This window comes from Brachyhypopomus gauderio, chromosome 18, assembly GCF_052324685.1.
Source record: "Brachyhypopomus gauderio isolate BG-103 chromosome 18, BGAUD_0.2, whole genome shotgun sequence".
Classification (NCBI taxonomy): Eukaryota; Metazoa; Chordata; class Actinopteri; order Gymnotiformes; family Hypopomidae; genus Brachyhypopomus; species Brachyhypopomus gauderio.
The window spans coordinates 20,338,267-20,362,953 of NC_135228.1; the positions used below are offsets into that span (position 1 = coordinate 20,338,267).

Sequence of the window (24,687 nt, forward strand, 5' to 3'; positions counted from 1 at the left end):
CATGCAGAAATCCCGATAAGTCAGCAATGACTGACATCTTTTTTTTCTTACGGCTAACTGGAAATAGACTATAGGCAACATTTCAACGGAGTGAGTTGAGAATAAAACAGGCTACATGAAAGTAGAAGTGACGGAGGGGGCAGGCTGAACTTAGTTTGGAGATAAAGTACGATGCTGCCCTCTTGTGGACAGATTTGGTAACGACGATTAAACGGCAATCACTGTTATCTCGAAGCAAAAAGCAGAATTTTCACATTTTCCTTGTGAAAAACAATCGTTCTAAAGGCAGACATAAACATTAATGCCACAACATTAATGCCTTATCAAATAACACGACGGATCTTCAATAAATGTACAATATCATATTATATATCATATCATATATAATTATTTAAATAAAATCGTAAAGAGTAAAACACATCTTATTGATTGGTCTGTGATCCCAACACAAATCCACGTTTGAGATTATTTTCCAAATACTTGGAGCCACCGAGCACGTTCCTTTGCGGGACAGCGCAGTGAGGAATATCGCAGGAAAGCGCTCGTGTGCGCTCACCGGGCTGCGGGGAAGGGCGGGTGCGCAGTGACGCCGCCGAACCTCCGCAGTCAGCTGCGATGTGAGGTGCGCACCCTCTCTCTCTCTCTCTCTCTCTATTGGGCGGAATACAGCAAGGAGGAAAGGGAGGAGAAGAGACCGAGAGCGGACTATCATTTTGGAGGAGCATCATGGCACCCATTGGATTAAAGGCGGTGGTCGGCGAAAGTGAGTAAACCGTGCGGCATGTTTTAACCTGCGTCCGCTACACTGGACTCATAACACGGGGGAATAAATTCGATGCGGTGCTAAAGGCGAGTCGGGCTTCAGGCCCGGTGCATGTGTCCTCGGTGCTCCTGCGCATTTAGCGCCTCCTGGATGCGACTGGCGCGTCGCTATTGTGCACCAGCTGGACGGGATGAGTAGCCAGGACGTTTCTTTATAGGATGCGCCTTATAATTCAGGCAGGCACGACCCAAACACACAAGTCGTTTCTTTTTAGCTGTTGTTGTAAAAACGACGAACGTTTTGCAGCACGATCGCAAAACGAAAAGCTCTACGTTGGGCACGATATTCAAACACAGAAACGCCCTTATTTTGGGAGAACGTTAAACACGAATTATGCGGCGCTGATTTATCTCTGTGCTGCAATTCCGGTTGATCTGAAATCGTCTTTGGTCGTTAAGATCTCCGTTATTCCCTTATCAAATCACTGATGTATGTTTATGAAGGACAGTATCCTGCTGTTCTCTTTTTACATTGCTGGATTAACATTCACATTTAAGAAAAGTCTCCCCCGGTGATTGATCACCAGCGCTGTAAGTTGCTTGAATGCCCAAAGGTTTGACCGCATCACATCGTGAATTCACAATTTTAAAAATGAATCATCAAATAAAAACCGTCTCGTTTACCGGAGAACTTCCAGTATCGTTAAATGGCGGCATGCTGCATCTCCAGGCGGATATCAGTAGATGGGAGCACCGAGAGCGCACCGTTGTGATGGGCCATTTCCGCTTGCCATATTCGTCTGTGTATTATAGTCTCATTTCCATAGGGTCAGTTTAGGCGAAGATACGGTGGGCTTGGGTATTTAACCCCTAATATGCGTGCGGTGCTCTGCGTTTGACAGAAATAACGAATATGCAGTGGGTATGTTGTGTAAGAAAATGGGGAATGTCCATATATAACTGACGGTTTATTCGCCCCCCTCTCTTTATATGGACGAGGCTTTAGTAGCTCGGTATCAATAGCGCTTTTTGGGCCATTTTAAAGACCACACAAGACTACCATAAGGCAAAATATTAGACGATCACAGTGTTCTGATAGATGTGTGTGTACTAAACGAATGATTACTCTCTGTGATGGTTTAACGTTTAATTTTTACCATCTTCTCGTATTACAAATATATTCATGTTATAGTAGAACCCATGCCAGACTGACTGATCCCCCACTGATATTAATACAGCTGAAATCCATCACAAACGTAAAACGAACAAGAATGCTGTTCACAGCTCGATTATTTTATTTTAAATTAGTATTTAAAGGGAACAGTTTGTATTGAGCAATGTGGGACATTACAATTACAAATTATGGTAATCAAGTAAAATATTTCTCATAACTATATGCACGATGATCACACTAATTCTGGAGATATGAAAACATTTCAGGTGCTAAATTCTGACTCTTTTTCGTTATATTGAACAATATCATATTTGCTACAAAGGAAAGAAAAAAAAGCAATAGTTCAGCAGATACTGTCTGCAATGCGTTTCTATGTGTTTGTAAAGGCCACTGTTGTGCGCACGGGGTGGTGTGGAATAAGTTTGTGTTGTGTTGCGCGTGTTTATTATAGTGATAAGAATGGACATTTTTTCCGCCGCACGCGCCATTCAGCGGTTCAGTGCGCCGGGGGGTTATGAGCGCGCGCGCCCTGGGTCAAAAGAATCATAGAAAGGGAAGTGCACAAACGCGACACACTCTTGGGTATGCTAAGCTACGTGCCACAACAGCCACCGTTATTCCTATAGTAAGCGAACGTGTAGCTCTGTTTGGAGAACAGCCCACTAGCAGGGACGGTTCACGAAACGCGGTTTGCACTGCTTGGCACGTTGCAGATTCGCTGAACTAATCGGTTGTGGCGCCTGGTCACGTTTCACGTGATACTCTGCCGCCGCTCGCGCTCTGGAACCTGATTGAGCATGCTGTAAATCTGCTCGGTGGTAAAATGTTTGAATGACATGCAGGATTAATTCATTCTGGAAATGCATTTCATGGTTTTGAAAGGTCTAGAAAAAAAGTATCCTTATTCCTGCAAAGGTCGGATTTACCGTGGAGATAAAAATGTACTTGTTTACTGAAATAGTCTACAGCATATAGTAGACTGCTAGGTAGGCCTACTGAATTACTAAAAACAACTGAGGCCAATGAAGGATCTCTGAGTACATTGTTGTGAAGAGGCCTTCATGGTTAATTCAGTTCTTCATCAATCCTGTTCTTTTGTATTCCTCCATACATTGGTAGATTCTAGAACCCTGGTTTGGCTCAGGATGAAGACCAAAGGATCAGAGTACGTTTCTGGCATGTATGAGCCAGTATTAGAACCATTATACAACCACAGCCTGCGTTTAGTTTGTATCTTAGATGCACACGCACCTTAAACCTTCAGCCGTGTGTCAGTCTGCGTGTAATATCTTTCATTAGATTAATAACAGCAGTATCCAGTCTCGGATTAACTACGAGCATATGCACTTTCACGGAGACTGAGTATTGCCGTGTGTCAGATTAGATGACGTCTATTAGACCAACTTCATTAATAGCACAATTCTAAGAAACTTTACCCATTTTGTGTCCATCTTAGCTCAGACACACTTGTTTCACATCTTGAACATCAGGACAAATAATGCAGCGTGTCTGCTCTGCAGATGCTAGAGGCATGATGGGAACGGCATTGAGATTAAAGCCAAGGCCCCCTGTATTGCATGGCACTGTATTTGACGCAGCTTATTTTGTAACAGCGAAGGTGCTACTGTGGTGTGTCACAAATAACGATCCCACCATTAATGGTGCTACTGAGTATCAGTCATGCTAAAATGGCCCTTTGCTGAGAACACACGGCGTCTGGCAGCGATTTCAGCTTCTCCACCCACTCACCATATTAGCAGGGCCTCCTCCACGTCACATCTGAGAGACGTATTTAACACACACAAGGACAAATATAACTAGTAATAAGCAAAGAAAAGCTGTTGTCATGTTTCTGTTCGGGTGTAGCCGGCCGAGAGGTGGAGGGGGCATGAATGATGAAGCGAGGGAGATTGGGGTGGGGGAGGGGTAGATCGGGGTAGGAGGGAGGAAAGGAAGCAGTGGGGAGGGGCAATAAAGGAGAAAGGGATGCAGTGGAAAGCAGAATGAATGAATGAATGAGTGAACTTACCTGCGTCTAACGGCTACATTTCAGGTTGGGGGTAACTGGGGGTAACTGGCCTCCTGCAATGGTGTGTATGTGCATTGTGGGTGAGGGTGGCTGTCTTGTGTTTTAATACCCCTGCCGTGCACTGTGTTAATACCCCTGCCCTGCGCTGTGTTAATACCCCTGCCCTGCTCTGTGTTAATACCCCTGCCCTGCGCTGTGTTAATACCCCTGCGCTGTGATAATACTCCTGCCCTGCGCTGTGTTAATACCCCTGCCCTGCGTTAATACCCCTGCCCTGCGTTAATACCCCTGCCCTGTGTTAATACCGCTGTGCTGTGTTAATACCCCTGCCCTGCTCTGTGTTAATACCCCTGCCCTGCGCTGTGTTAATACCCCTGCTCTGTGTTAATACCCCTGCCCTGCTCTGTATTAATACCCCTGCCCTGCGCTGTGTTAATACCCCTGCGCTGTGATAATACCCCTGCGCTGTGATAATACCCCTGCCCTGCGCTGTGTTAATACCCCTGCCCTGCTCTGTGTTAATACCCCTGCCCTGCGCTGTGTTAATACCCCTGCGCTGTGATAATACCCCTGCCCTGCGCTGTGTTAATACCCCTGCGCTGTGTTAATACCCCTGCCCTGCGTTAATACCCCTGCCCTGCGTTAATACCCCTGCCCTGTGTTAATACCCCTGCCCTGTGTTAATACCCCTGCCCTGCCCTGTGTTAATACCCCTGCCCTGCCCTGTGTTAATACCGCTGTGCTGTGTTAATACCCCTGCCCTGTGTTAATACCCCTGCCCTGCCCTGTGTTAATACCCCTGCCCTGTGTTAATACCCCTGCCCTGCCCTGTGTTAATACCCCTGCCCTGTGTTAATACCCCTGCCCTGCGTTGCCTGATGAGTCTGGACGTTTCAGTCTCCAGGTCCCTCAACAGCCCAGTGCGAATACACACAGCAGTAATGTTGCTCCCTGCGTCCCTCTTGGTTGGACAGCACAAATATTAATAGTACTAATACTGTACCTAGAGCAATTAGTTCTACAGGTGCTGAGGCCAGCTGCGAAACTACTGCCCTTTTCCTGCAGTATTACATTTTAAAGTGGCGACAGTTCTGATGGTGGGAGCGTTTCGCTTGGATTTGCTCTTGACTCTGGAGCTGAGATGGAGCAAATGTTAAAGGTGTTGTCTTCAGCACAATGACACGAAGATAAGGCTGTAGTTCTATCTCCCTTCTCTCTCTCTCCAGAGAATACATTACCCAGAGTTCCTGCCATGCGCACAGGGTATATTATCATGCTCTGAAAACGAGTCTGAGCAGCGGAGAGATAAATCAAGCTTGTGATAAGCAGTGCCGGCCCCACTGTCGGGCTCATCCGCAGAGCCGTGCGGACTGCAGCACTGGGCCGTGCCCTTGCGTTCAGGGCAGTGTGTTCTCACTGCTGTAGCAAGTGGCTATATTTAGCAATTCTGCAAATTCACCCATTCATCCTTAAATTCCAGGACGTATAAATTCAAGTGCTTTGATAAAAATCGTTCTAGATGATAGAAAAAAGCATGAACATTTTTAAAAAATAAGCCTCCAGTCTGAGTTGTTCATGCTGGTAGAGAAAAAAATATATCAGAGTTACATAACAGAAATACAGCAAATCTTGTTACAAGTGCCATGTTAGTGAGGTCTTTAGAGCAGCATATTATCATCTCTGGTAATATCTTTGCACCCTGTCTTGACGCCTACGTTAGTGCGGGGCTCTGTTATTTGGCCTGCTCAAGGGCTCGGCCATTTTTCTGCAGCAGGAAGTCTCCCTCATAGTAGAATGAGGGTTGCCAGATCCAGCCAAGCTCCCTCCACACTTTAGTCCAGGATATTCTTTTACATATTATTATCGTTCTTTCATGAAATTTCTCTTTTCTCTTTTCTTTTCTGTTTAATATTTTGAATTTGATCTCGGTCATGTAAACTTTGTTTTAAAGGTACCATACAAATTAAATCTATCTATTACGATGAGCTAATCACATTTCCTGGTTTCCTATTAAAAACATTTGTCAATAACAACTATGCGAGCTGTGTTCAGTTGGCCTCATATTGTAAGGTTATTTATGACAAGTGACATGAGCATGCAGAAGACACAGAACGCGTCAACGTCATAACATTTGCGATGACATGTAGAGCGCGTCCAGAGCACCACAAGTGCCGTCCCTGTAGATGCAGGCGGCTCTTACGGCTGGCCTCTCTCGCCCCCTCCTGACCCCCCCCCCCCCCTCCTGTCCCCCCCTCCTGCTCCGCTCTTGGGGACAGCGTGTTGCGTAATGACTCAGCAGGCAGGAGACCAGCCCCAGGTCCTGCTCGCTTGACGGGCGCGTGGTGTCCTTGGACTCTGCGTCATAGGGACGGGCTCACTTGCTCCTCAAGGACAGAACGGGGACATAATCACTCCCCCAGTGTGGACACCAGCTTAACGTCAAACCTCCATAGATACATTTTATCCATCTGGTTGCCTATCTGTCTATCTAGCTGGAAAGATAAATAGACATTATCTTGAAATGCTCAGCAGGAGCAACTCTCTAGACAGACAGACAGATGATGTCAGCTCAAGAGTAAGGATGCAGTCTCAGGGTAAAAAACGAACTGTATGAATTTAAACCGTTTGGATACAAACTCTAAGTTGGGAAAATGTTACTGAATCTGGAACTGTTACAACATAAATACAAACTGGGGTCTCGGCAAGAAATGTTACAACATGTTCTTACACATCATTTCACAATATATATGCCCTGAACACAGGGCAAAGCATAGCTTTCATACATCATAAATGGCGGTCTGTCTCTTTAAGAAGGGAGCCGTGAAACCCCTCGGAGGCAGAGTGAAAGTGGGTCATGAAATCAGAGTCGAGTGCCTTGGGGAGCCTGGGATAGCGTAGGGTTAAATCTATAGTCCTTCATGATGAGACTGTAGTGGTGGTGGTAGGGGTGGGTTGTCTAGGGGTCAGTGTTATACCCAGTAATGCATTCACTTCACCCAGCTCGATAAAGTGCCGATGTAGAAAACCAGACAATGGCGCCCAACAGAATACACTCATGTCAAGGTATTGATGCAGGTATCACAACACATCGGTGCACGAAATACAGATTTAGCAGGTCGCTCCTCACCATAAGCCGATTTGACATTCGTGTTGAATTATATTTGAACACGAGGGTTTATCAAATCAGAAGTGTTGGGTGCCACACTCAGGGCGCACTATATTTGTGCATCAGATGGTTGGGTAGGACAGCGGGGTCGCTGTGTTGTAGTGCGGGTGACTGTGTTGTTGAGTGAGTCACTGTGTTGTTGAGTGAGTCACTGTGTTGTAGAGCGGGTCACTGTGACCAATCTGGAGCGGGTCGCGGTGTTGTAGGTATACAGTAGTGCACTCGTGTGGTAACACGAGCTCTTTTCTTCTCCCTCCTCACTACATCCAGCTTGGCCCAAACATCCGTTTGCTAGCAGAGTACCCCTGCTCTGACTCAGAGAGACAACACTCTCCAGTGCAGTAATATTCATATCTGGACCTCATCTCCTTTGTAATGCCCTGTAGTTGATTAAATGATTAATGTAACTGGTTGGCTAATTCCTCACGACTGTCTCCTAGATAAGGGCAGGGTGGGATTTGAACACCACTGGTGTAGAGGGTTGCTCGGGGAACCTGTACAACACTGCGTACTTATTGATTACAATGTGCAGACAGCATTACATAATGGCGCAGTAGCCTTGAGTATGACATACAGACAGACTGCAGGCCAAACCATCTCCACGGGTTCCCTGCAGGAGCAGCAAACATGCGCGATCTAGCACAGACTGCTATCTATGAGCCTCGCCTCGCTTAAAACGTCGGGGTAGATGTTTGAGCAGGCTTCTCTTCCACACACCTAGCTCTGTTTTCGCTGCCAAGGACCTTTGTGTATTCTTGAGAAGAGAGACAACAACCCTTACAGCGGTTCTTGTAGAAAGTGAAGGTCTGTCTCTGTCTTGAAGGTACAGACACTGTGCCAATCCCCTACACGTCCTACACTGGTTCTCCGCCGTACCTCTCCACAGCGACGTCTGGTGTTTCCTCCCCATTGCACATCCATTAAGGGTTTAGAGGAAAAGCTGTGGGCACATGTTTAATCTGAAACTGAACTCGTGTGGATGGACATCTCCAAAAAACTTTGTGTCTCGAAGCAGAATACTTCTGTAGTACTGTTCAACAGAACAGGAAGTGTTACCAGTTAAATCCAGCCGAGGCCGAGAGATGTGGAGGGTGGCGGTGTTCTCGTGTGTGTTCCACAGACCTGTTGGTTCAAGATGGAGCTGTAAGAGCAGATTATGTTAAATGTCTATGGCAATTTATTGATTCGGACATATTCGACTTTGCTGACTGTATCACTGAGTTCACCAAGTAATTATTGAAAATAGTTGGAGTTGAGCTTAGAGGGAAATGTATCTGTCAGCATGTAACACAACATTAACGACAGGTTTGTTCATTCGATAATGAATGAAGGGAGAGAGGATTGTGCCTTCTGACAAATAAGACGCAGTTATCAGGGATGTTGGCCGTACCGTTGTTTGATTTGACCAAAACACAAAATAATAATATATGCAACATGTGAAACCAGTGAAATGCACGTTGGTGGTTTAGTGTCTGCGGCTCTGCTCCACCACGAGACAGTCTGTGCCGGCAGGACCCAGGAGGCGTGATGTGTGAAGACATGACGGAGGAAACCAGCTCATGCTCCAGTTCTGTCTGTGTGGATGAGAGAAGAGAGGGGGCAATGGGTCCTTGGCTTAAGTTGGTACACGTTTTGTCACAAATATCTAAGGTTGGCCCAGACACTGTGCTGGGGGCTCAAGTGGAAACAGTGGCTGGGTTTAGATGGAGATGTAGGCAAGGAAGATGAACGGAGAAGACAAACTAAACAGGCCGTGCTGACAAACGGCGCTTGTGATGTGGACATACAGCATCTCGTAATGTCCTGTAATGTGGACATACGGCACTGCGAGATTTCCTCCATTGCTGACACATGACCCGTTTCATGCAAATGTCTATAGACACCCTGGAAAGTCTCTGTCTTCCCCAAAAATCAGGGATAAGACTTCGTATTTACTCTGGGATGTGCATCTTAATCACACACCATGGCGTTCCTATAAACGAGCAGAATAAATTCAGCATCTTTTGACAGTCTTGAAGCAGTTTGCTGATCTCCACGCTAGAAACCTGCCTTGTATACGAGCAGCTCTGGGCCGTCTGCAGGCAGACAGGGCCAGCTGTTTCAGCCCCCGGCCGCGTTAGCTCCGTCTCACTGCGGCAGCATGAATGTCAGAGCTGCAAACAGACCAAGATTATTTATCGCAACACTGCAGTCCGCTGGCTAGCAGGGCAATCAGGCTAATCGTGGCCTCACAACGTCAACATGGCTGCCTCGATCCAACCTTAGGATGATGGGCTTACAAATAAGAGGAAATTAGAGAGAAAAAGAGAACGAAAGAGAATAAGATAAATATGTCTGGAAGGGAACTCATCCATACAGGGGACGGTGCTTAAGGGCAAAGTCGCTGGTGCAGCGTGGCAGTCAGGAAAGGAGCAGATAATGTAGGAGAGGGGGTGGAGAATGTTCCCTCTGAGGGTCGTGCAGTGATGCGACGTGACCTGGACCATCAAGTCTTTCATTCCCAAACCTTGCTGAACAGTGCTCTGCAAGGTCAAAGGGCAACAGAGGATCACTAAGAATATAATCTGTGCAGAATGAAGGTGACCTGCAATAGTCGCTGATTCGACTATAGTCGACTAGACCCCCTAGTCGACTATGAACGTCATAGTCGAATGTACCATTCTAACTGCATGGGGGTGTCCAAGGATGCAGCTAAGCATTAGTTGTTACATGAAATGTCTTTGTTTTCGTTATATATAGCCTTTTGTCAAATAAAATCATCCTAATTTCTGTTAATAAACATTTTAAAATGATGTTTGCACATTAACAATAGGCATCTTACTTACTACACATTAATAAATCACACCCTGCAGTTGCACAATCCAAACGAGCGGAGCTGAACACGATACAGAATACGCAGCATCTGCCGAGATTATAATGGCTACTAAAAAACTTCAAAAGTATTTTGATAAAGATGAATCAAACAAAGTAAAGTGTAAGTTATGTCATCAACGTCTTTCATTTCACACGACAACAACCAACATGGCATACCATTTAAAACGCGTTAAGGTGAAAAAAAAAAACAGTTCAGCCGTTTGTTGTTTCGGTCCTGTCGTCTCGTCTCGTCGCGTCTCGGCAAGTAGGCCTATACACATTTTTTGTTGTTTACTTTTAAACCCCGTTACTTGAATCTTTCCTTATATTTTTTGCTGTTGTGTGGCAATTTTTTTTTTATATTTTCAGGCAGGCATTTTTTATTAAATATTTTTGACATTTTGCACAGTGCCTGTCTGACAGTTCGATATACGCACTGCGCACTGACGGCTAATGTTCTCTAACGTTTCATAAAAAATAAGTAAATAAATAAAAGCTGAATAAAGGCAACCTACCGTATTTATTCATTTATCTGAGTGTTTTAGGTTTTTACTTTGAAGAGGAAAAAAGTCCTGAATGAGAACGGGATCCCGTTTACGGTGCTCAAAAAAAATAAAAATAAACCCGAGACTATTAGTCGACTAAAGGGAAAAGCTGACGAATCAGATTCGACTATGAAAATCCTTAGTTGAATACACCCCTACACAAAACAAATCACTGCAAGTTATGTATTGCAGTTTAGATGTGGACCTTGGAGTATACATATATATATGTAGTATATATATGGAGTATATATATGTGCAGGCCTGTCGGTGTGACATTTATGACTTTTATGAAATTATATTTTTATATTCAATATACAGTATTTACTATATTCAATATGTCATCGGTACAATCTGACACACACACACACATCAAACAGTCAGCTAAATTGGAAAGTCTAAACAGGCAATAAAAATGCAATTTATAAAGAGAGTGGCAGAGAGTATATGAAGGAGAGAGAGCGAGAGAGCACGAGAGAAATTCACATTAAGGTCAGGACTTGAGTGGCGAGGCTCACATGTGATGGGCCCACACTGGGCCCAAACTCATTGGTGGAAATGACTAGCAAGGCCAGCCTGCAAGGCACACTGGTGTGTGTGTGTGTGTGTGTGTGTGTAAGAGAGAGAATCGACAGAGCCATGACTGATGGATTTTGAATACAACCATTGTAATGCCTTGCCATTTGCCAGCCCCGCCCACCATTGTGATGCCTCGCCATCTGTCAAACCCCGCCCACCAATGTGATGCCTCTCTATCTGTCAAACCCCGCCCACCAATGTGATGCCTCTCCATCTGTCAAACCCCGCCCACCAATGTGATGCCTCTCTATCTGTCAAACAACCTTTTACATTTAAATTAATATTCAATAAAAGTACTGATTATATACAAAAACAGTTATTATTAATGTAGACATTTAAATATAATACAACAATAAATTTCAGCACTGGAAATTCTACAAAATATATATTTTTGGCATTTATCCATTGTGACTTAGAAAACAACGTTCCTAAAAAAAAAAAAAGTCAATTTTTTTTTTTCATTGCAGGGGCTCATTAAATTAATAGTGATGAAATGATTAATGTAATCAATTGAGTAGTTATCGAAAAACAAGAAAGTATATGAAAATGTGTAGTACCTTTGTAGACTGCTGCCATATGGCCGTCCACTCCTGTGGTGTCATTGTCCATCCTGATGTTTCTCAAGGCATCATGTCCCGGTTACACACTGTCCACCCACGTCATGGAACCCTTCATAACGCCGATGATAGAACCATACTGTACATGAAAATGGGTCCATGTGTGTGGAGACGCTCGTCCGTCTTTGAAACGCCAGTGTTAACGTCATATTCATTAAACAGCCTGTGAGACGCAGAGTTCTGAAGTTCTGGGGAAATGTCCACAAATGGCCGACAACATTCACAGTCCCACGTGTGCACATGAGGTTGAGTTGGTCCACGCCTGTTAACAGCACTCACGTAAACGTTCACCTTGCTACAGAGCTCATCAGGGAAGTGGAGAGCTTCAGAAAATCATTGAGGCACAAATGTTTCACCGTACCAGGTTTGAAACGGTCTGGGCAGTCAGTGATTTACTAGGAGATGAATGATAAATACTGTTAAATCTCTTTACAGAGATCATGAATGATGTCATCAAGAAGGTGAAGAAGAAGGGTGAATGGAAGGTAGGATAAATTATACGATACTTCACAACTGGATTCATCAACAGGACATTTCTTAAATATTTTATACACATTACCGGAGAATTGTAATTTTAAATGGTGATTTTAAAATTCAGATATTTAAAGCAAACTTAGAAGCAATTCAGTATTGGATGCAGTACTGGGATTGGCTGCAGATGCAAGTGAGAGAGATTTAGTATCTATATAAGAGCAGGCGTTCCTAGTGGTGAGATTAGTCAAGTCAAATGGGAGGTCAGTCATCAGATAAACTGATGTGTTTAATGATCATTGGCTGGATTTAAAATTCCTGCCTAATTCAGTCCAGCTTGTACACTCCTGGAAATATTTTACCTATATACATACATATAATCTATCTATTATATCTGTATCTGTATATCTGATAACTATGTCTGCCTACAGTCTAAGATTTCAAAATAAACTGTGCAGGAAATTCATAACCTAGTCTTTGCTTCTCCATCAATTTTACTACCTTAAACTATAGTATTATACTAAATGGTGTGTGTGGGGATTGTGTGTGTGGATTGTGTGTGTGTGTGTGTATGTGTGTGGTGTGTGTGTATATGGTGTGTGTGTGTGTGTGTGTGTGTGTGTGTGTGTGTGTGTGTGTGTGTGTATGGTGTGTGTGTGTGTGTATGTGTGTGTGTGTGTGACGTCTCCACAGGCTCTGGTGGTGGACCAGCTCAGTATGCGTATGCTCTCATCCTGCTGTAAGATGACTGATATCATGACAGAGGGCATCACAAGTACGTCATCTGTCTTTCAGCGATGTTTACACCCACACCCACACACACACACCAGTAGACGAGGGCTTCCATTCTCTCCCCTCAGACCCTTACCAGACCCTCACCATGATACACAGACCAGCCCTGCACCATGACATTTAGCTGGAGGCATTTTGGTGGGAGTAACGTATACTGTTACATCCCAGAGCAATATGAATGTAATGCGCAATGACAAATACATAATCTCATGCAATATCTCTCTCTCGCTCTCTCTCTCTCTCTCTCTCTCTCTCTCTAGTTGTCGAAGACATAAACAAGCGCAGAGAGCCTCTTCCCACCTTGGAAGCCATTTACTTGATCACCCCCACCGAGAAGGTAAACCCCCCCTCCCCGTCAGCTATGGCTGCTCGTGGTAGATCTAACCAGACAGTAAACAGACGTGGCGGTCCAAGCGATGCGGCGATGGTGCGGGCGGACCCGACGGGCTCGGCGCCGTACGTCTTTTCACACCCTGTCTGCGATCACTCGGCGGGGAGGCGCGCCTGTTCGCGCGGCTCACGCAGGCCATATGTCGCACGCTGTATGAAGCAGCACACCACCAAACACATTATTGACACAGCCTACACAAACAAGCCATGGCTTGCTGCCATGGCGATATGCGCACGCACACACGCGCGCACACACGCAACAAATGTCAACTCGCGTGCATTTACGTACACACGCAGTTTCTTAACCCCCCGGCTTTCTTGTTGGTCTCTCTGCAGTCTGTACAGACCCTGGTTGGTGACTTCAAAGATCCCCATTCATCGAAATACAAGGGTGCTCATGTGTTCTTCACTGACTGTGAGTACGGAAGTACATCACCCTGTGTGTTTCATAATGCCTGACGCCACCCTTATACACACCCTGTCATCACAGCTGGCACGGAGCCAGGCTTCGCTCACAGCAAGAGACAGACGCTTTCAATGTCACGCCCAGAGAAATTCTGCGTAATAATGTGTCCCGCTCGCGTGCCCCGTTCGTACATGTATTCTCTAGTTGTTGAGATTTTGAGGCTGAGGTCTCTGTGTGGTCTGCAGCTTGTCCGGATCCCTTATTCAACGAGGTGGTGAAGAGCCGCGCTTCTAAGTGCATCAAGACGCTGAACGAGATCAACATTGCCTTCCTGCCTTACGAGTCACAGGTGAGACAGAGAGAGCAACGTGAGAAACGTTGGATCGGCCATAGAAATGTTCGTGGATTTCAGGGCTCAACTATATCGGGAGGACTGCAGGTCACTGTGCCGAGTGGGAGAGGAGGATGGATGGATGGTCAGAACAGAGATTGATTCAGTTCCCTGTGAGACAGGCTACATATATGGAGAGATCCAGAATGGCTTGGAAGGTTATGGAGTGGGGGGTGGGGGGTGGCTGTCTGGCCCACAATGCTTTGCTGCTGATGCTGTCTGCAATTATTAATGTAGTGGAGTCAGTGCAGCTGTGCTTTGATCTTGGCGTGACACTGCAGCCATGCCATTGGCTAAAGCAGCATTCACACCAACTGACAGCCAATAAGAGCAAGCTATGAACAGGAAGAGGCATCAAGGGAAACTCATCTGCTGAAAATAAGGGCAGTCGTGTGAGCATGTCCAGATCGAGGAAGGGGTCTGTGAAGAAGGACTGCTACAGACAGGGAAGGAGATAGACAGATAGAGAGAGAGAGAGAGAGAGAGAGAGAGAGAGAGAGAGAGAGAGAGAGAGAGAGAGAAAATCAATATTGGGTCTTCAGGAAAGAGGAAAGATAGGAGGCCAGGAGAGAGTGGACACTGAGGGAGACATGGCAGGAAACACAAGGGCATGAAGGAGAGAGAGATAGAGAGAGAGAAATAGAGACAGAGATAGAACAATTCAGGGATGAGTGTCCATTGTGTGGTTCAACTACTTAAATAACGATGTGTACTGATAAAGTGTGTATGTGTGTGTGTGTGTGTGTGTGTGTGTGTGTGTGTCCGCCCAGGTATTTTCTCTGGACAATCCTGATGCTTTCCAGAGTTTCTACAGTCCTCATAAGACGCAGATGAAGAACCCAGTGATGGAGAGATTAGCTGAGCAGCTGGCCACCCTGTGTGCTACGCTGAAGGAGTATCCAGCTGTGAGATACCGAGGGTGAGGAGGGAGCTATGCTAACACCATCCTGCTGCACTGTGTGCTTCACACACAGCTGTAACACAATACAATTCCTGTTTTGAAGGACATTGTACAATCACAGTGTTCATGGCGAAACAGAGAGTATATCAAAATAAAACTAGGAGGGCTTGATTATGTTTATATTGGCGCTGAGCCAGTGTTCGTCATCATGGCCGCCACAGAACGCAGTGTGACTGTTCGTGTTTTGTCTTCCAATGCAGAGAATACAAAGACAACGCCACCCTGGCTCAGCTAGTGCAGGACAAGCTGGATGCCTACAAGGCAGACGACCCCACCATGGGAGAGGTGAGAGAGAGAGAGAGAGAGAGAGAGAGAGCGAGCCCCTCCCAGGTTGTGATGGTACGGGTGGAGGGACGTGGCGTGATTCTCCTGGCCTTCTCCTGTTGCAGGGTCCAGACAAGGCACGTTCTCAGCTCATCATCCTGGACCGGGCTTTCGATCCCGTCTCCCCGGTTCTGCACGAGCTCACGTTCCAGGCCATGGGATACGACCTGCTCCCCATCGAGAACGACGTCTACAAGTGAGATGCTGGCGACCGCGCCTCCCTAAGTGCCCACACCGCTTCTCCAGGCGAGGTCAGCTGCACGCGCTCCGTGGGGCACAGGAAGCTCCGAGCCGGTCGGCTGCTCGGTGGAGATGAAACGACAGCCCTGCACCAGACGCTGTCCTGCCTGCGAACGGCCTCCTTTCTGACTCTGTCATCTACGCAGCTGGAGAGAGGCTGAAGCCTGAAGCCCTTGTGCGTGTGTTGTGTGTCTCAGGTACGAGACGAGCGGGATGGGAGACTCCAGGGAGAAGGAGGTGCTGCTACACGAGGACGATGACCTGTGGGTGTCCTTGCGACACAAGCACATCGCCGAGGTGTCTCAGTGAGTCACAACCGTTTCTCGTCTCTCTTCTTCTTCTCCTCGTTTCTCAGTGTTCTCTCTTTCTCCCCCTCTCTTGCTCTCTGTGTCTCACTCCTTCCAGACCTCCCTTTCCTCTCTACATGACCTGTATTTAAAGCTGAAGATTGCTATTTCAGTTCTGCGTTCTCCTTTGCAGGGAGGTGACAAAGTCCCTGAAGGAGTTCTCCGCCAGCAAACGGATGAACACTGGAGAGAAGGTACAGGAGGGGAGGGGACAGGGGACAGGGGAGACGAGGACAGGCAAGGGGACGGAAGAGGAGGGTGGCAGGGGAAGGGGGGGGGGGGGGGCGGGCGTGAAGTGCTCCGTCATCCATGAGCAGGAACAGCAGTCCAAAGAGGACGGCCTGGTTCACGAGTACGTGTTGGCAGCCATGACTGAGCTGTGATGGCTGACTCATTTCAGGATTAGCAGAGATAGAGTCACTGGCACTACACACATGGACACACACCATCACGCTCACACACTCAACCTGCTGCAGACAGTCGCACCCTGAGCACCATAAAGCACTATCATAGGCGGTCACTCACATTTAGAGAGTCGAGCTCGCACTATAGACCGCTTCTCCGTCTCTGTGATAACACACTGGATTGCACGTGCTTATGAAGGTTTTTGCCATGTTTCAGACCACCATGAGGGACCTGTCTCAGATGTTGAAAAAGATGCCACAGTATCAGAAAGAGCTTAGCAAGGTAAGAGGAGTTCACTTGACCACAGGTTCACGAGAGACTTCCTGGAAGTGTCTGGTGTCCGTATGAATGTTCTCCACATGTCTGTCCCTGCAGTACTCCACTCACCTGCAGCTGGCTGAAGACTGCATGAAGCACTACCAGGGCACCGTGGACAAGCTGTGCCGTGTTGAGCAGGTAGCTCACGCACCAGTGCCTCAATACCACGGCTCACGCACCAGTGCCTCAATACCTCAACCCTTCTTGCCCTGCAGGACCTGGCTATGGGCACAGACGCAGAAGGGGAGAAGATCAAAGACCCCATGAGGGCCATCGTGCCCATCCTGCTGGACGCCAACGTCAGCACCTATGACAAGATCCGCATCATCCTGCTCTATATCTTCCTGAAGAACGGTGAGAGGAACGTGTTTTCACCAGCACTGCTAGGCCTTCAGATTCGAGGCTTTAGTTGATTCTAATCTTCTGCGTCTTCAATGTGGCTCCTTCAGGCATCACCGAGGAGAACCTGAACAAGCTGATCCAGCATGCGCAGATCCCACCTGAGGACAGCGAGATCATCACCAACATGGCTCACCTGGGCGTGCCCATCATCACAGACGTGAGTGTTCCTCCGAGCGTCCCTTACTCCGGGGTAGCTCCGCCTCCCTCCTGCCTCACCTGTACGCTCTACCTGTGCAGTCCACCCTGCGCCGGGGGAAGAAGATGGACCGCAAGGAGCGTGTGAGCGAGCAGACCTACCAGCTGTCCCGCTGGACCCCACTGATCAAGGACATCATGGAGGTGAGACCCGCTGGTCGTGGAGTGTGTGTGTGTGTGGTTCATACATATATATCTATTCACTAATGTTCGTGTGGGCTTTGCAGGACGCCATTGATGACAAGCTTGACACCAAGCACTACCCCTACATTTCAACTCGTTCGTCTTCCTCATTCAGCACTTCAGCAGTCAGGTACACACACACACACACACACACAAAGGCACATGGGCACACTCACATTACACTAGCCTATTATGGGACTGAGGAGACAGAAGTAGCCTGGATCAATAATCATTTGCAGCCAGAGGCAGAAGAGAGAGCACAGAGATCAATAACATGATTGGTGACTTGCACTATGGGGGCGGGGAGGGACACCAGGGGTCATGCATACACACGCAGTCGGGCTTAGGGACAGAACCTCCACCGTCAACACTAACTGCACCGCATGGGATCCACCCTGGGGAGGACAGGCCATGAAGAGGACAGCCCACTGTCCACCTTCGCTGTCCCACCTGATTGGACTGTAGATCAGCAAAGCTCACACTGAGCTCCTGTGTCATTATGCCTCTACCATCGACTCCTCCAAGGAACAGGTGTTGGGGGGGGGGGGGGGGGGGGGTTTAAATCAGTGCCAAGGCAGCAGGACAATAGCAGGACGGGCAAATGCTCATGTCCACGTGGTCCGATTCTGAATTTCTGGCCGGAGACACTCCTGCAATGCCTCACATGGAGCTGCCAGTAAACCTGCCTGAAGTCACCAGTTCAGATTATTTCAATTCAATTTATTGTCACTCACAATGTGCCAACATGTGTAAATGGTTGATTTTACATTTTTTATTGTTATGTCTATATATAAACACACATATTGATATATATTGTTAATACAGCTATATTAAATTATAATAGAGCTTAATTTAGTTTGCTCAGACCGACACCAACGATTATTCTGCATCAGTTATCGGTAGAGCACCCGCTTAAAGTGACGTAGTTTATAGACGGTCTTAAAACTAACACTTTTTAGTCAGTGCTTTCCCCATTAAAGCAGCAGTCTTGCCTGTTAACACGTCCCTCTCCTGGCAGTGCCCGGTATGGTCACTGGCACAAAAATAAGACCCCTGGGGAGTACCGCACCGGACCCCGCGTCATCGTCTTCATCATCGGAGGCGTGTCCTTCAGCGAGATGCGCTGTGCCTATGAGGTCACACAGGCCAACGGCAAATGGGAGGCCATCATTGGTGAGTGTGCGTCTCTGCTCCATAGAGTCACTTAAAAGTAAGGATAGCAGACAGCAGATTCGCCTTTGTAGAAGCTATCTGCATTAATATTGCAGACTAGTGCTCTAGAGGCAACGTGCTTTACTTTCTATTGACTTTGAACTTTTTTGCGAGAGACCGACATAGACTTTTCCCCGTATAGTTATTCTTCGTGCTGTTTTTTTAACCGGATGGCCTTAACATGAGTATAGCAGGACCATTCTATCTAAGGAATTCCCAAAAGTACTTCTGAATGTGAGAAACATGTGAGAAAAATGCAAAAAAAACGGTGTGTGGGGGGGGGTTAGGGTTCCTGGATTTGTTATGAGAGATTGATGCGTGGAAATAGTTGCATAAGCCCTGACCCCCTCCTTTTTGATATGACCACAATAGAGCAAACGGGAATGCAGTGTTGGATGAAAGCTGAACGTGAAGCCGCCCATTTGTTCCTTCACAGGTTCCACCCACACGCTCACCCCAACCAAATTTCTAATGGACCTGCGGCACCCCGACTTCAGAGAGTCCACTAGGGTGTCCTTTGAGGACCCCAATCCCTCAGACGAATGAGAGAGACAGAGAGAGAGAGAGAGAGAATGAGGGAAGGGTGGGAGAGAGAAAAATCACACTGGCAAAGTAAAAACAGTCGCTCAAAGAAGCCCTTTCTGAATCACTACAGCACAAGGGCTTTCTTTTCCCTCCTCACTACCTCACTCTATATGCGTTTTATCTCCGCCCCCCCCCCCCCCCCCCCCTCCTCAGGGATGAGCATCAGGCTCATTGCATGAACAACCTGTCAATCTAATGAAAGCCCCACCTGGTGCTGATTATAGGCCAACCACAGACCACATTTCAACAAAAGACACTGTTGTCAGACTGCTGTGTCATCCAGATCTGCAGCGGGTAGAGCCTCCTTGGAATGGCCATGCAATGGGCGCTGACACCATCCCTGTTGACTCCCATTCTCTCAGATGGGTGGATTAACCTGCACTGTCCCTAGAACATGCCCTCTAACCCAGGGGTGACTTTTCAATGGGCCACGAGGAGCTCTATATTTGCCCTTCCCGCTTTTTAAAAGGCAATTAACTTTTTTACGCAGATTAATCTACCCTAGCAATCCATCATATTCCAGTTGTTTTTGAATAACAAATGCAAAAATAACACATCAAATTAACCATTTTTTTTTCCCAGAAGAGGTATTTGATGCCAAGTTTTAGCAAACGATAATTTGGTTTCCATACCGTTTACTTCGATAAGCCAGCTCCCCTAAACCACCACATATCACAAGTCTACATTAACAAGCGGGCGTCTGCATTTTACACAACACACTCTTTTTGCGTATGCAAAAATGGACAAATTGCCGCAATACTTATTAGAGCAATTTGGCAAAGCCCTGTGCAGATGCCAAAGCTTGAAATGTAGCTATTTTCTCAATATGCTTTAGAGCTAAATAGTCAGCACAAAATCCTAATGAGAAAAGCCATTTATATTACTTGAACAATCCAAGCTTTTAAATAATAACGGCTATGTTCACATTATTAGGCTGAAGTGACTCAAATCCGATTTGTTTGTAAGCCCTGTTTACACGTCGTTTTAGTGAAGGGAACACGGTGGGATTTCACCTGACCGCATGAGCATCTGAGGTGTAAACGCACTGTGATGGGGTCACTCCATCCAGAGTTGGTCAGAGAGATCTTGACAACATTAAATATGTCAAATTTAAGTGTTTAATGCAAGCATAAACGAAAATACTTCACCAAGTGCAACGCTGCACTTTCTCATAGATTAAATTGAACGTCTGGCATCTTATGGGATGGAATAAATCACGGCAGCTTCCAAAGACCCTGGTGCGCCGATGCAGATGGTTCTGTGCATGTTTCTAGCCGGTTCCTGCCCATATTTGAAAGCGTATAATACACTGGATAATAGGCTATGACCGTGGACTTCAGGATGTAAAACTTTAAGTGTGTTTATAGTGTGTAAGTACGATTTTCTTCACACTGGGGCGTATTTTAATGAAAAGTGTTAAGGGCCTCCAGCCAAACCCAAATATGAAACGCATGTTGAAGTAACGTGTAAACAGTGTGACACAGATCTTAATTTTTTCAGGGTAGTGTTCACACAAATCCGATCTGTTCTAATCCGCTTTGAGTCACTCTCCTATGTGGTGCTGGATCGGATACGTATCCGATTTGTGTTCATGCGACATGAATAAGAACGGATGAGAATGAGAGATTCATGCGGCTTTCTGCTTATACGTGCGCACTTAGGGCTACTGCCAACATCCAACACGTCAAACCAACACTGGAGGAGACCAACAGGCAAAACGGTGGCTCCGAAAACCATGTACATCTAAGAGCACATGCGCAAAAACGTATAAAAGTGCACATGCGCGCTCTGTCTAAGGACGGAAGCGTTCACATTACAGACAGATACGGTCACTTGCAAATTATGAAAGTGAACCGTGAAGCCAAAAATTGGAATTGAGCAATGGCAGCATTAGAATTGTAATGAATTGTGAATGTAGCTTCAAATATGCAATATCTCCGTGGGAATATCAGCCCTTTTCAGTGCGGATATTAATTTGAAATCTATTTGAGAAATTGAGGCTTGGTTGAGATCAGCTTTTCAACCAACTATTAAACAGTTCACAATAATAAAGCATATATGAGATTTCTTTCTTTGATGACATTTCACATGTTTCGAAAACAATGTTGGATCAAATAGAAATATCTAGCTTTACACATTTATATTCAGAAACATTTAGGTTTACCTAAGTTACATATTTAACACTGGTGTTTATATTTTCCTCTGATTCTAAAACTGACCTCCTGAAAGGTCTTCAGCTATCCAGGAGATATAATTTTTAATTCGTGCATCTAGGATTGATTGAAACCTTTTGTATTAATCTAAGACGAAAACTCAGGAATGCTTGAAATTACTGTAACTTATTATTATTTATTTCAATGCTTCTATTTTTATGATGAAGCTGAACATGAGGAAAACAGATTGACAGATTGAATGGAACAATAAGTAAATAAAACATTACTGCAGTAATTCATATAATATGCGAAGAGTGTACTTTAATATACTGTATCTCTGGGTATTTCTATGATTCTAAAACGATGCTTGCACCTACATGTAAAAGTTATTAATTAAACTAGGTTTCCTAAATCTAGTTTTTATTCTTTTTTTATACCAGCCCAAAACCCATTTATTTTACATTAAACATTTCTTGAACTGCACAGCCATTTTATGGTCCACATAAAGTTTGTTTCTGTTGTGTTTATTAAAGTTCCTTTCATCTCGTAACCATAAGACAACGACATAGTCCACCGTGCGTCTAGACAGAGCTTAGCAAAGCTGCACGATTACTTTCTGTGCTTAACGTGAGGTTTTTTCAGTCAGAACCTTAAGAAAGGCCAGTCAACCAGGCCTAGTTAACGTCTCCACCCAGCACAACACCAACCTAGTCTGCAGATGGTTTGGGTGTTGGTCCCTTTCCTCTTGGTTGCTTCACAGCCTTTTGACTGGACTTTAGTAGCAGCTCCCCACCTTGCAGACACGACACTGGTACGTAGCTGCTGAGTAGTTCTGGCAGCTAAGTGGGAGTAATGTGCAGCTTTGCTAATGAAACAAACAACCGACGTGTTTAACACAAGGACACTAAAATGGACTGAATCAAACATTTGTTCCTACTGTTTACAATGGTCTGTGAACAAATGAGTTTGAGCTCTCAGACCATTATAAGGAGGACTGCATATTTATGTGGGACAAATGTTTGAATAATTGTAAAACTATTATTATTGTAAAGCTGTTATTTCCTGTTAGAAATGTGTCTTCAGCTATGTATCTTAAGATGACAAATTAACTTCCACTCTCACAATATATCCACAGGTTTCTTAATGTACTATCTCTTAAACATGTCTTAGAACAGCTGTGTCATAAATTGCTCATATGTCAGAAGAGTTGACCTACGTGTACTATAAACCCCCCAACTCCGAGGCTTACAGTTTACAGTTTACTGTCCTTACGAAGAATTTGTATGAATCTTGCTTTCTTTAAAGTTTAAATTCCTTTCATGTCATTTTTAACATTCATGATTTCATCTCACATAACTATAATTTTATACCAGAATGGATGTATCAGCTGAAAACACATTCAGATGTTGATTGGTGCTCCAGTTCTAACTTCCTGTTCGTGTCTCCGTTTTTCCCCGTGGGCTCCTCCCCCTTCCCCCCCTCCCCCCACAGGCTCCACCCACATCTTTACTCCTACTGTGCTCCTGGACGCGCTCAAGGCCATGAACAAACCAGATGAAGAACAGACAAGCTAAAAGCATACCTTTCCCATTACCCAGCAGGCACCTCTGCTCCTATACAACTGTGTATGCATCTTGCTCGAAAGAAAAACGAAAAGAAAAAAAAAATTAATTAACGAAACAATGGCAACATTGACAAAAAAAAGTTATATATATAAATATATATAGTATGTTGAAAAAAAAAATCATTGTAAGTATTCTCATGTTTTACAATGGATGCAAATGATTAAACTGTCAAAATAAGGTTTAAAAACAAAAGGCAATTTAAAACCGAAAGTACCAAATGTAATATTGTATGCTATGAAATCTGCTAGAATGTGTAAATGGTAAAGACTTTGTTTGATTCCTTAATTACTTGGTGTGATTTCCAGTGGTTGAGGGATGTATACAAGAGAATCAGTAAAGAAATCAATCATATCATTTCTCATGCTATATGCTGAACTGCTGTCTTTCTGAGCTCTGGTTTTAGACTCCTGTATGTATAATGTTAGATGTGCATGCTATGGAATCTATTTTGTGGTTGGAACGGGACACAGGAAATGCCCCTAAGCTAGTGTGAGTGTGGTTAGGGCAGTTAGAGGGCAGTTAGTGGGTAGTAAGGGGCACTTCTTTAACAAAGTGGAAGGAAACCAAAGCAGTCATTGGTCAGGGATCATCAGGTAAAGTAGGAGAGACATTGTATATAGTGAATGCACACACCATTTCTCTTGCAGCCACAAATCTGGCTGTATTTACTTACAAAAGTTTTCATTTGATTGCTCTGCAAACTCACATTTTAGTGTCAAAAAGGCCATTGCTTGCAAATGTTTGAAGAATACAAAAAAAAAGGCCGGTTGCATTTCAGTATTGTATCCTGTCAGATTAAGTCTTCTCATTGGTTAGTAATCAATGTTTCACTGGGCCATGCACTGAGTAGTGTGTTGTTGTATATGCCATATGTTGATGTTTTAACGTTTCATTGTTGACTGGTGGTATTTCTGACTGTGAAGTAGTGAATCATTTCTTTTGAAAATGCCAATGTGAAGCCAATGTGTTTGTGATGTTTTTAGCTGTAGTAGTAGTAACCTGGGAAAAAATCTATATTTGGTTTGTCTGTTAGTTTATCTTCTGGTGCAATGTTAAATCTTCCACTGCTGAATGGCTTTCGCAACAACAACAAAGAAAAATCCCATACCCCTATTTATACAAATTTCTTTCTCTTTATTTTCATCTATGCCTATTTTATTCTTCTGTTCTGGCAACAGGTTGTATATTATGCATTACTACGCATTTTGTGTGATGCAAATTCTTACTTTTTGCTCAGTTCTTATTTTTTGGGTTTGCTGTTGTAAAGCACTGTGTCTTCTAGATTTATATCAAATTTATTTATCAGAGAAAATATTAATGAGAAGTTAGTCTGTCCTTAAACTGTTTAACTTGCTGAGATTCCATGTTTGCGAGTGTTGAAGCACAAAAGTATACTTTATGTGTACCGATGAACTAAGGCTGTCTAATAAATTGATGTGTACCGATGAATTAAGGCTGTCTAATAAATTGGCTTCCATTACAGCACAGAGTTGGTACATTCGCTTATGCAAAACACCAATGACCGTCTATAGCGTCAAACACCTCAGAACAAATGAAATGCATTA

The 24,687-nt window shown here is 45.0% G+C and overlaps 1 protein-coding gene across 2 annotated transcripts; it reads left to right on the top strand.

The window, feature by feature from the left end:
- The first annotated feature begins 547 nt into the window (after window positions 1-547).
- On the top strand, window positions 548-24,607 carry stxbp1a (syntaxin binding protein 1a). Of its 2 annotated transcripts, XR_013122083.1 has the most exons (20): window positions 548-763; window positions 12,158-12,207; window positions 12,887-12,968; window positions 13,246-13,322; window positions 13,712-13,790; window positions 14,027-14,130; window positions 14,943-15,091; window positions 15,334-15,418; window positions 15,523-15,653; window positions 15,895-16,002; window positions 16,178-16,238; window positions 16,666-16,731; window positions 16,825-16,905; window positions 16,983-17,121; window positions 17,217-17,326; window positions 17,407-17,508; window positions 17,592-17,677; window positions 18,566-18,720; window positions 19,196-19,371; window positions 22,989-24,607. XR_013122083.1 is itself a non-coding variant. In XM_076979930.1 (19 exons), the coding sequence occupies exons 1-19, from the start codon at window positions 727-729 to the stop codon at window positions 23,069-23,071; spliced, it is 1,785 nt and encodes a 594-aa protein (XP_076836045.1). In that variant the 5' UTR covers window positions 549-726; the 3' UTR covers window positions 23,072-24,607. The 2 variants fall into 2 exon arrangements, 1 of the variants encoding a protein (XP_076836045.1); XM_076979930.1 differs by lacking the exon at window positions 19,196-19,371 and having other exon boundaries at window positions 549-763.
- The last annotated feature ends 80 nt before the right edge of the window (window positions 24,608-24,687 follow it).

Bases quoted from the DNA above. Each gene is read 5' to 3' on its own strand.
- stxbp1a (XM_076979930.1), top strand. From the start codon at position 727: ATGGCACCCATTGGATTAAAGGCGGTGGTCGGCGAAA. The intron at 12,969-13,245 runs GTACGTCATCTG...CTCTCTCTCTAG, and splicing joins CATGACAGAGGGCATCACAA to TTGTCGAAGACATAAACAAG. The intron at 14,131-14,942 runs GTGAGACAGAGA...GTGTCCGCCCAG, and splicing joins TCCTGCCTTACGAGTCACAG to GTATTTTCTCTGGACAATCC.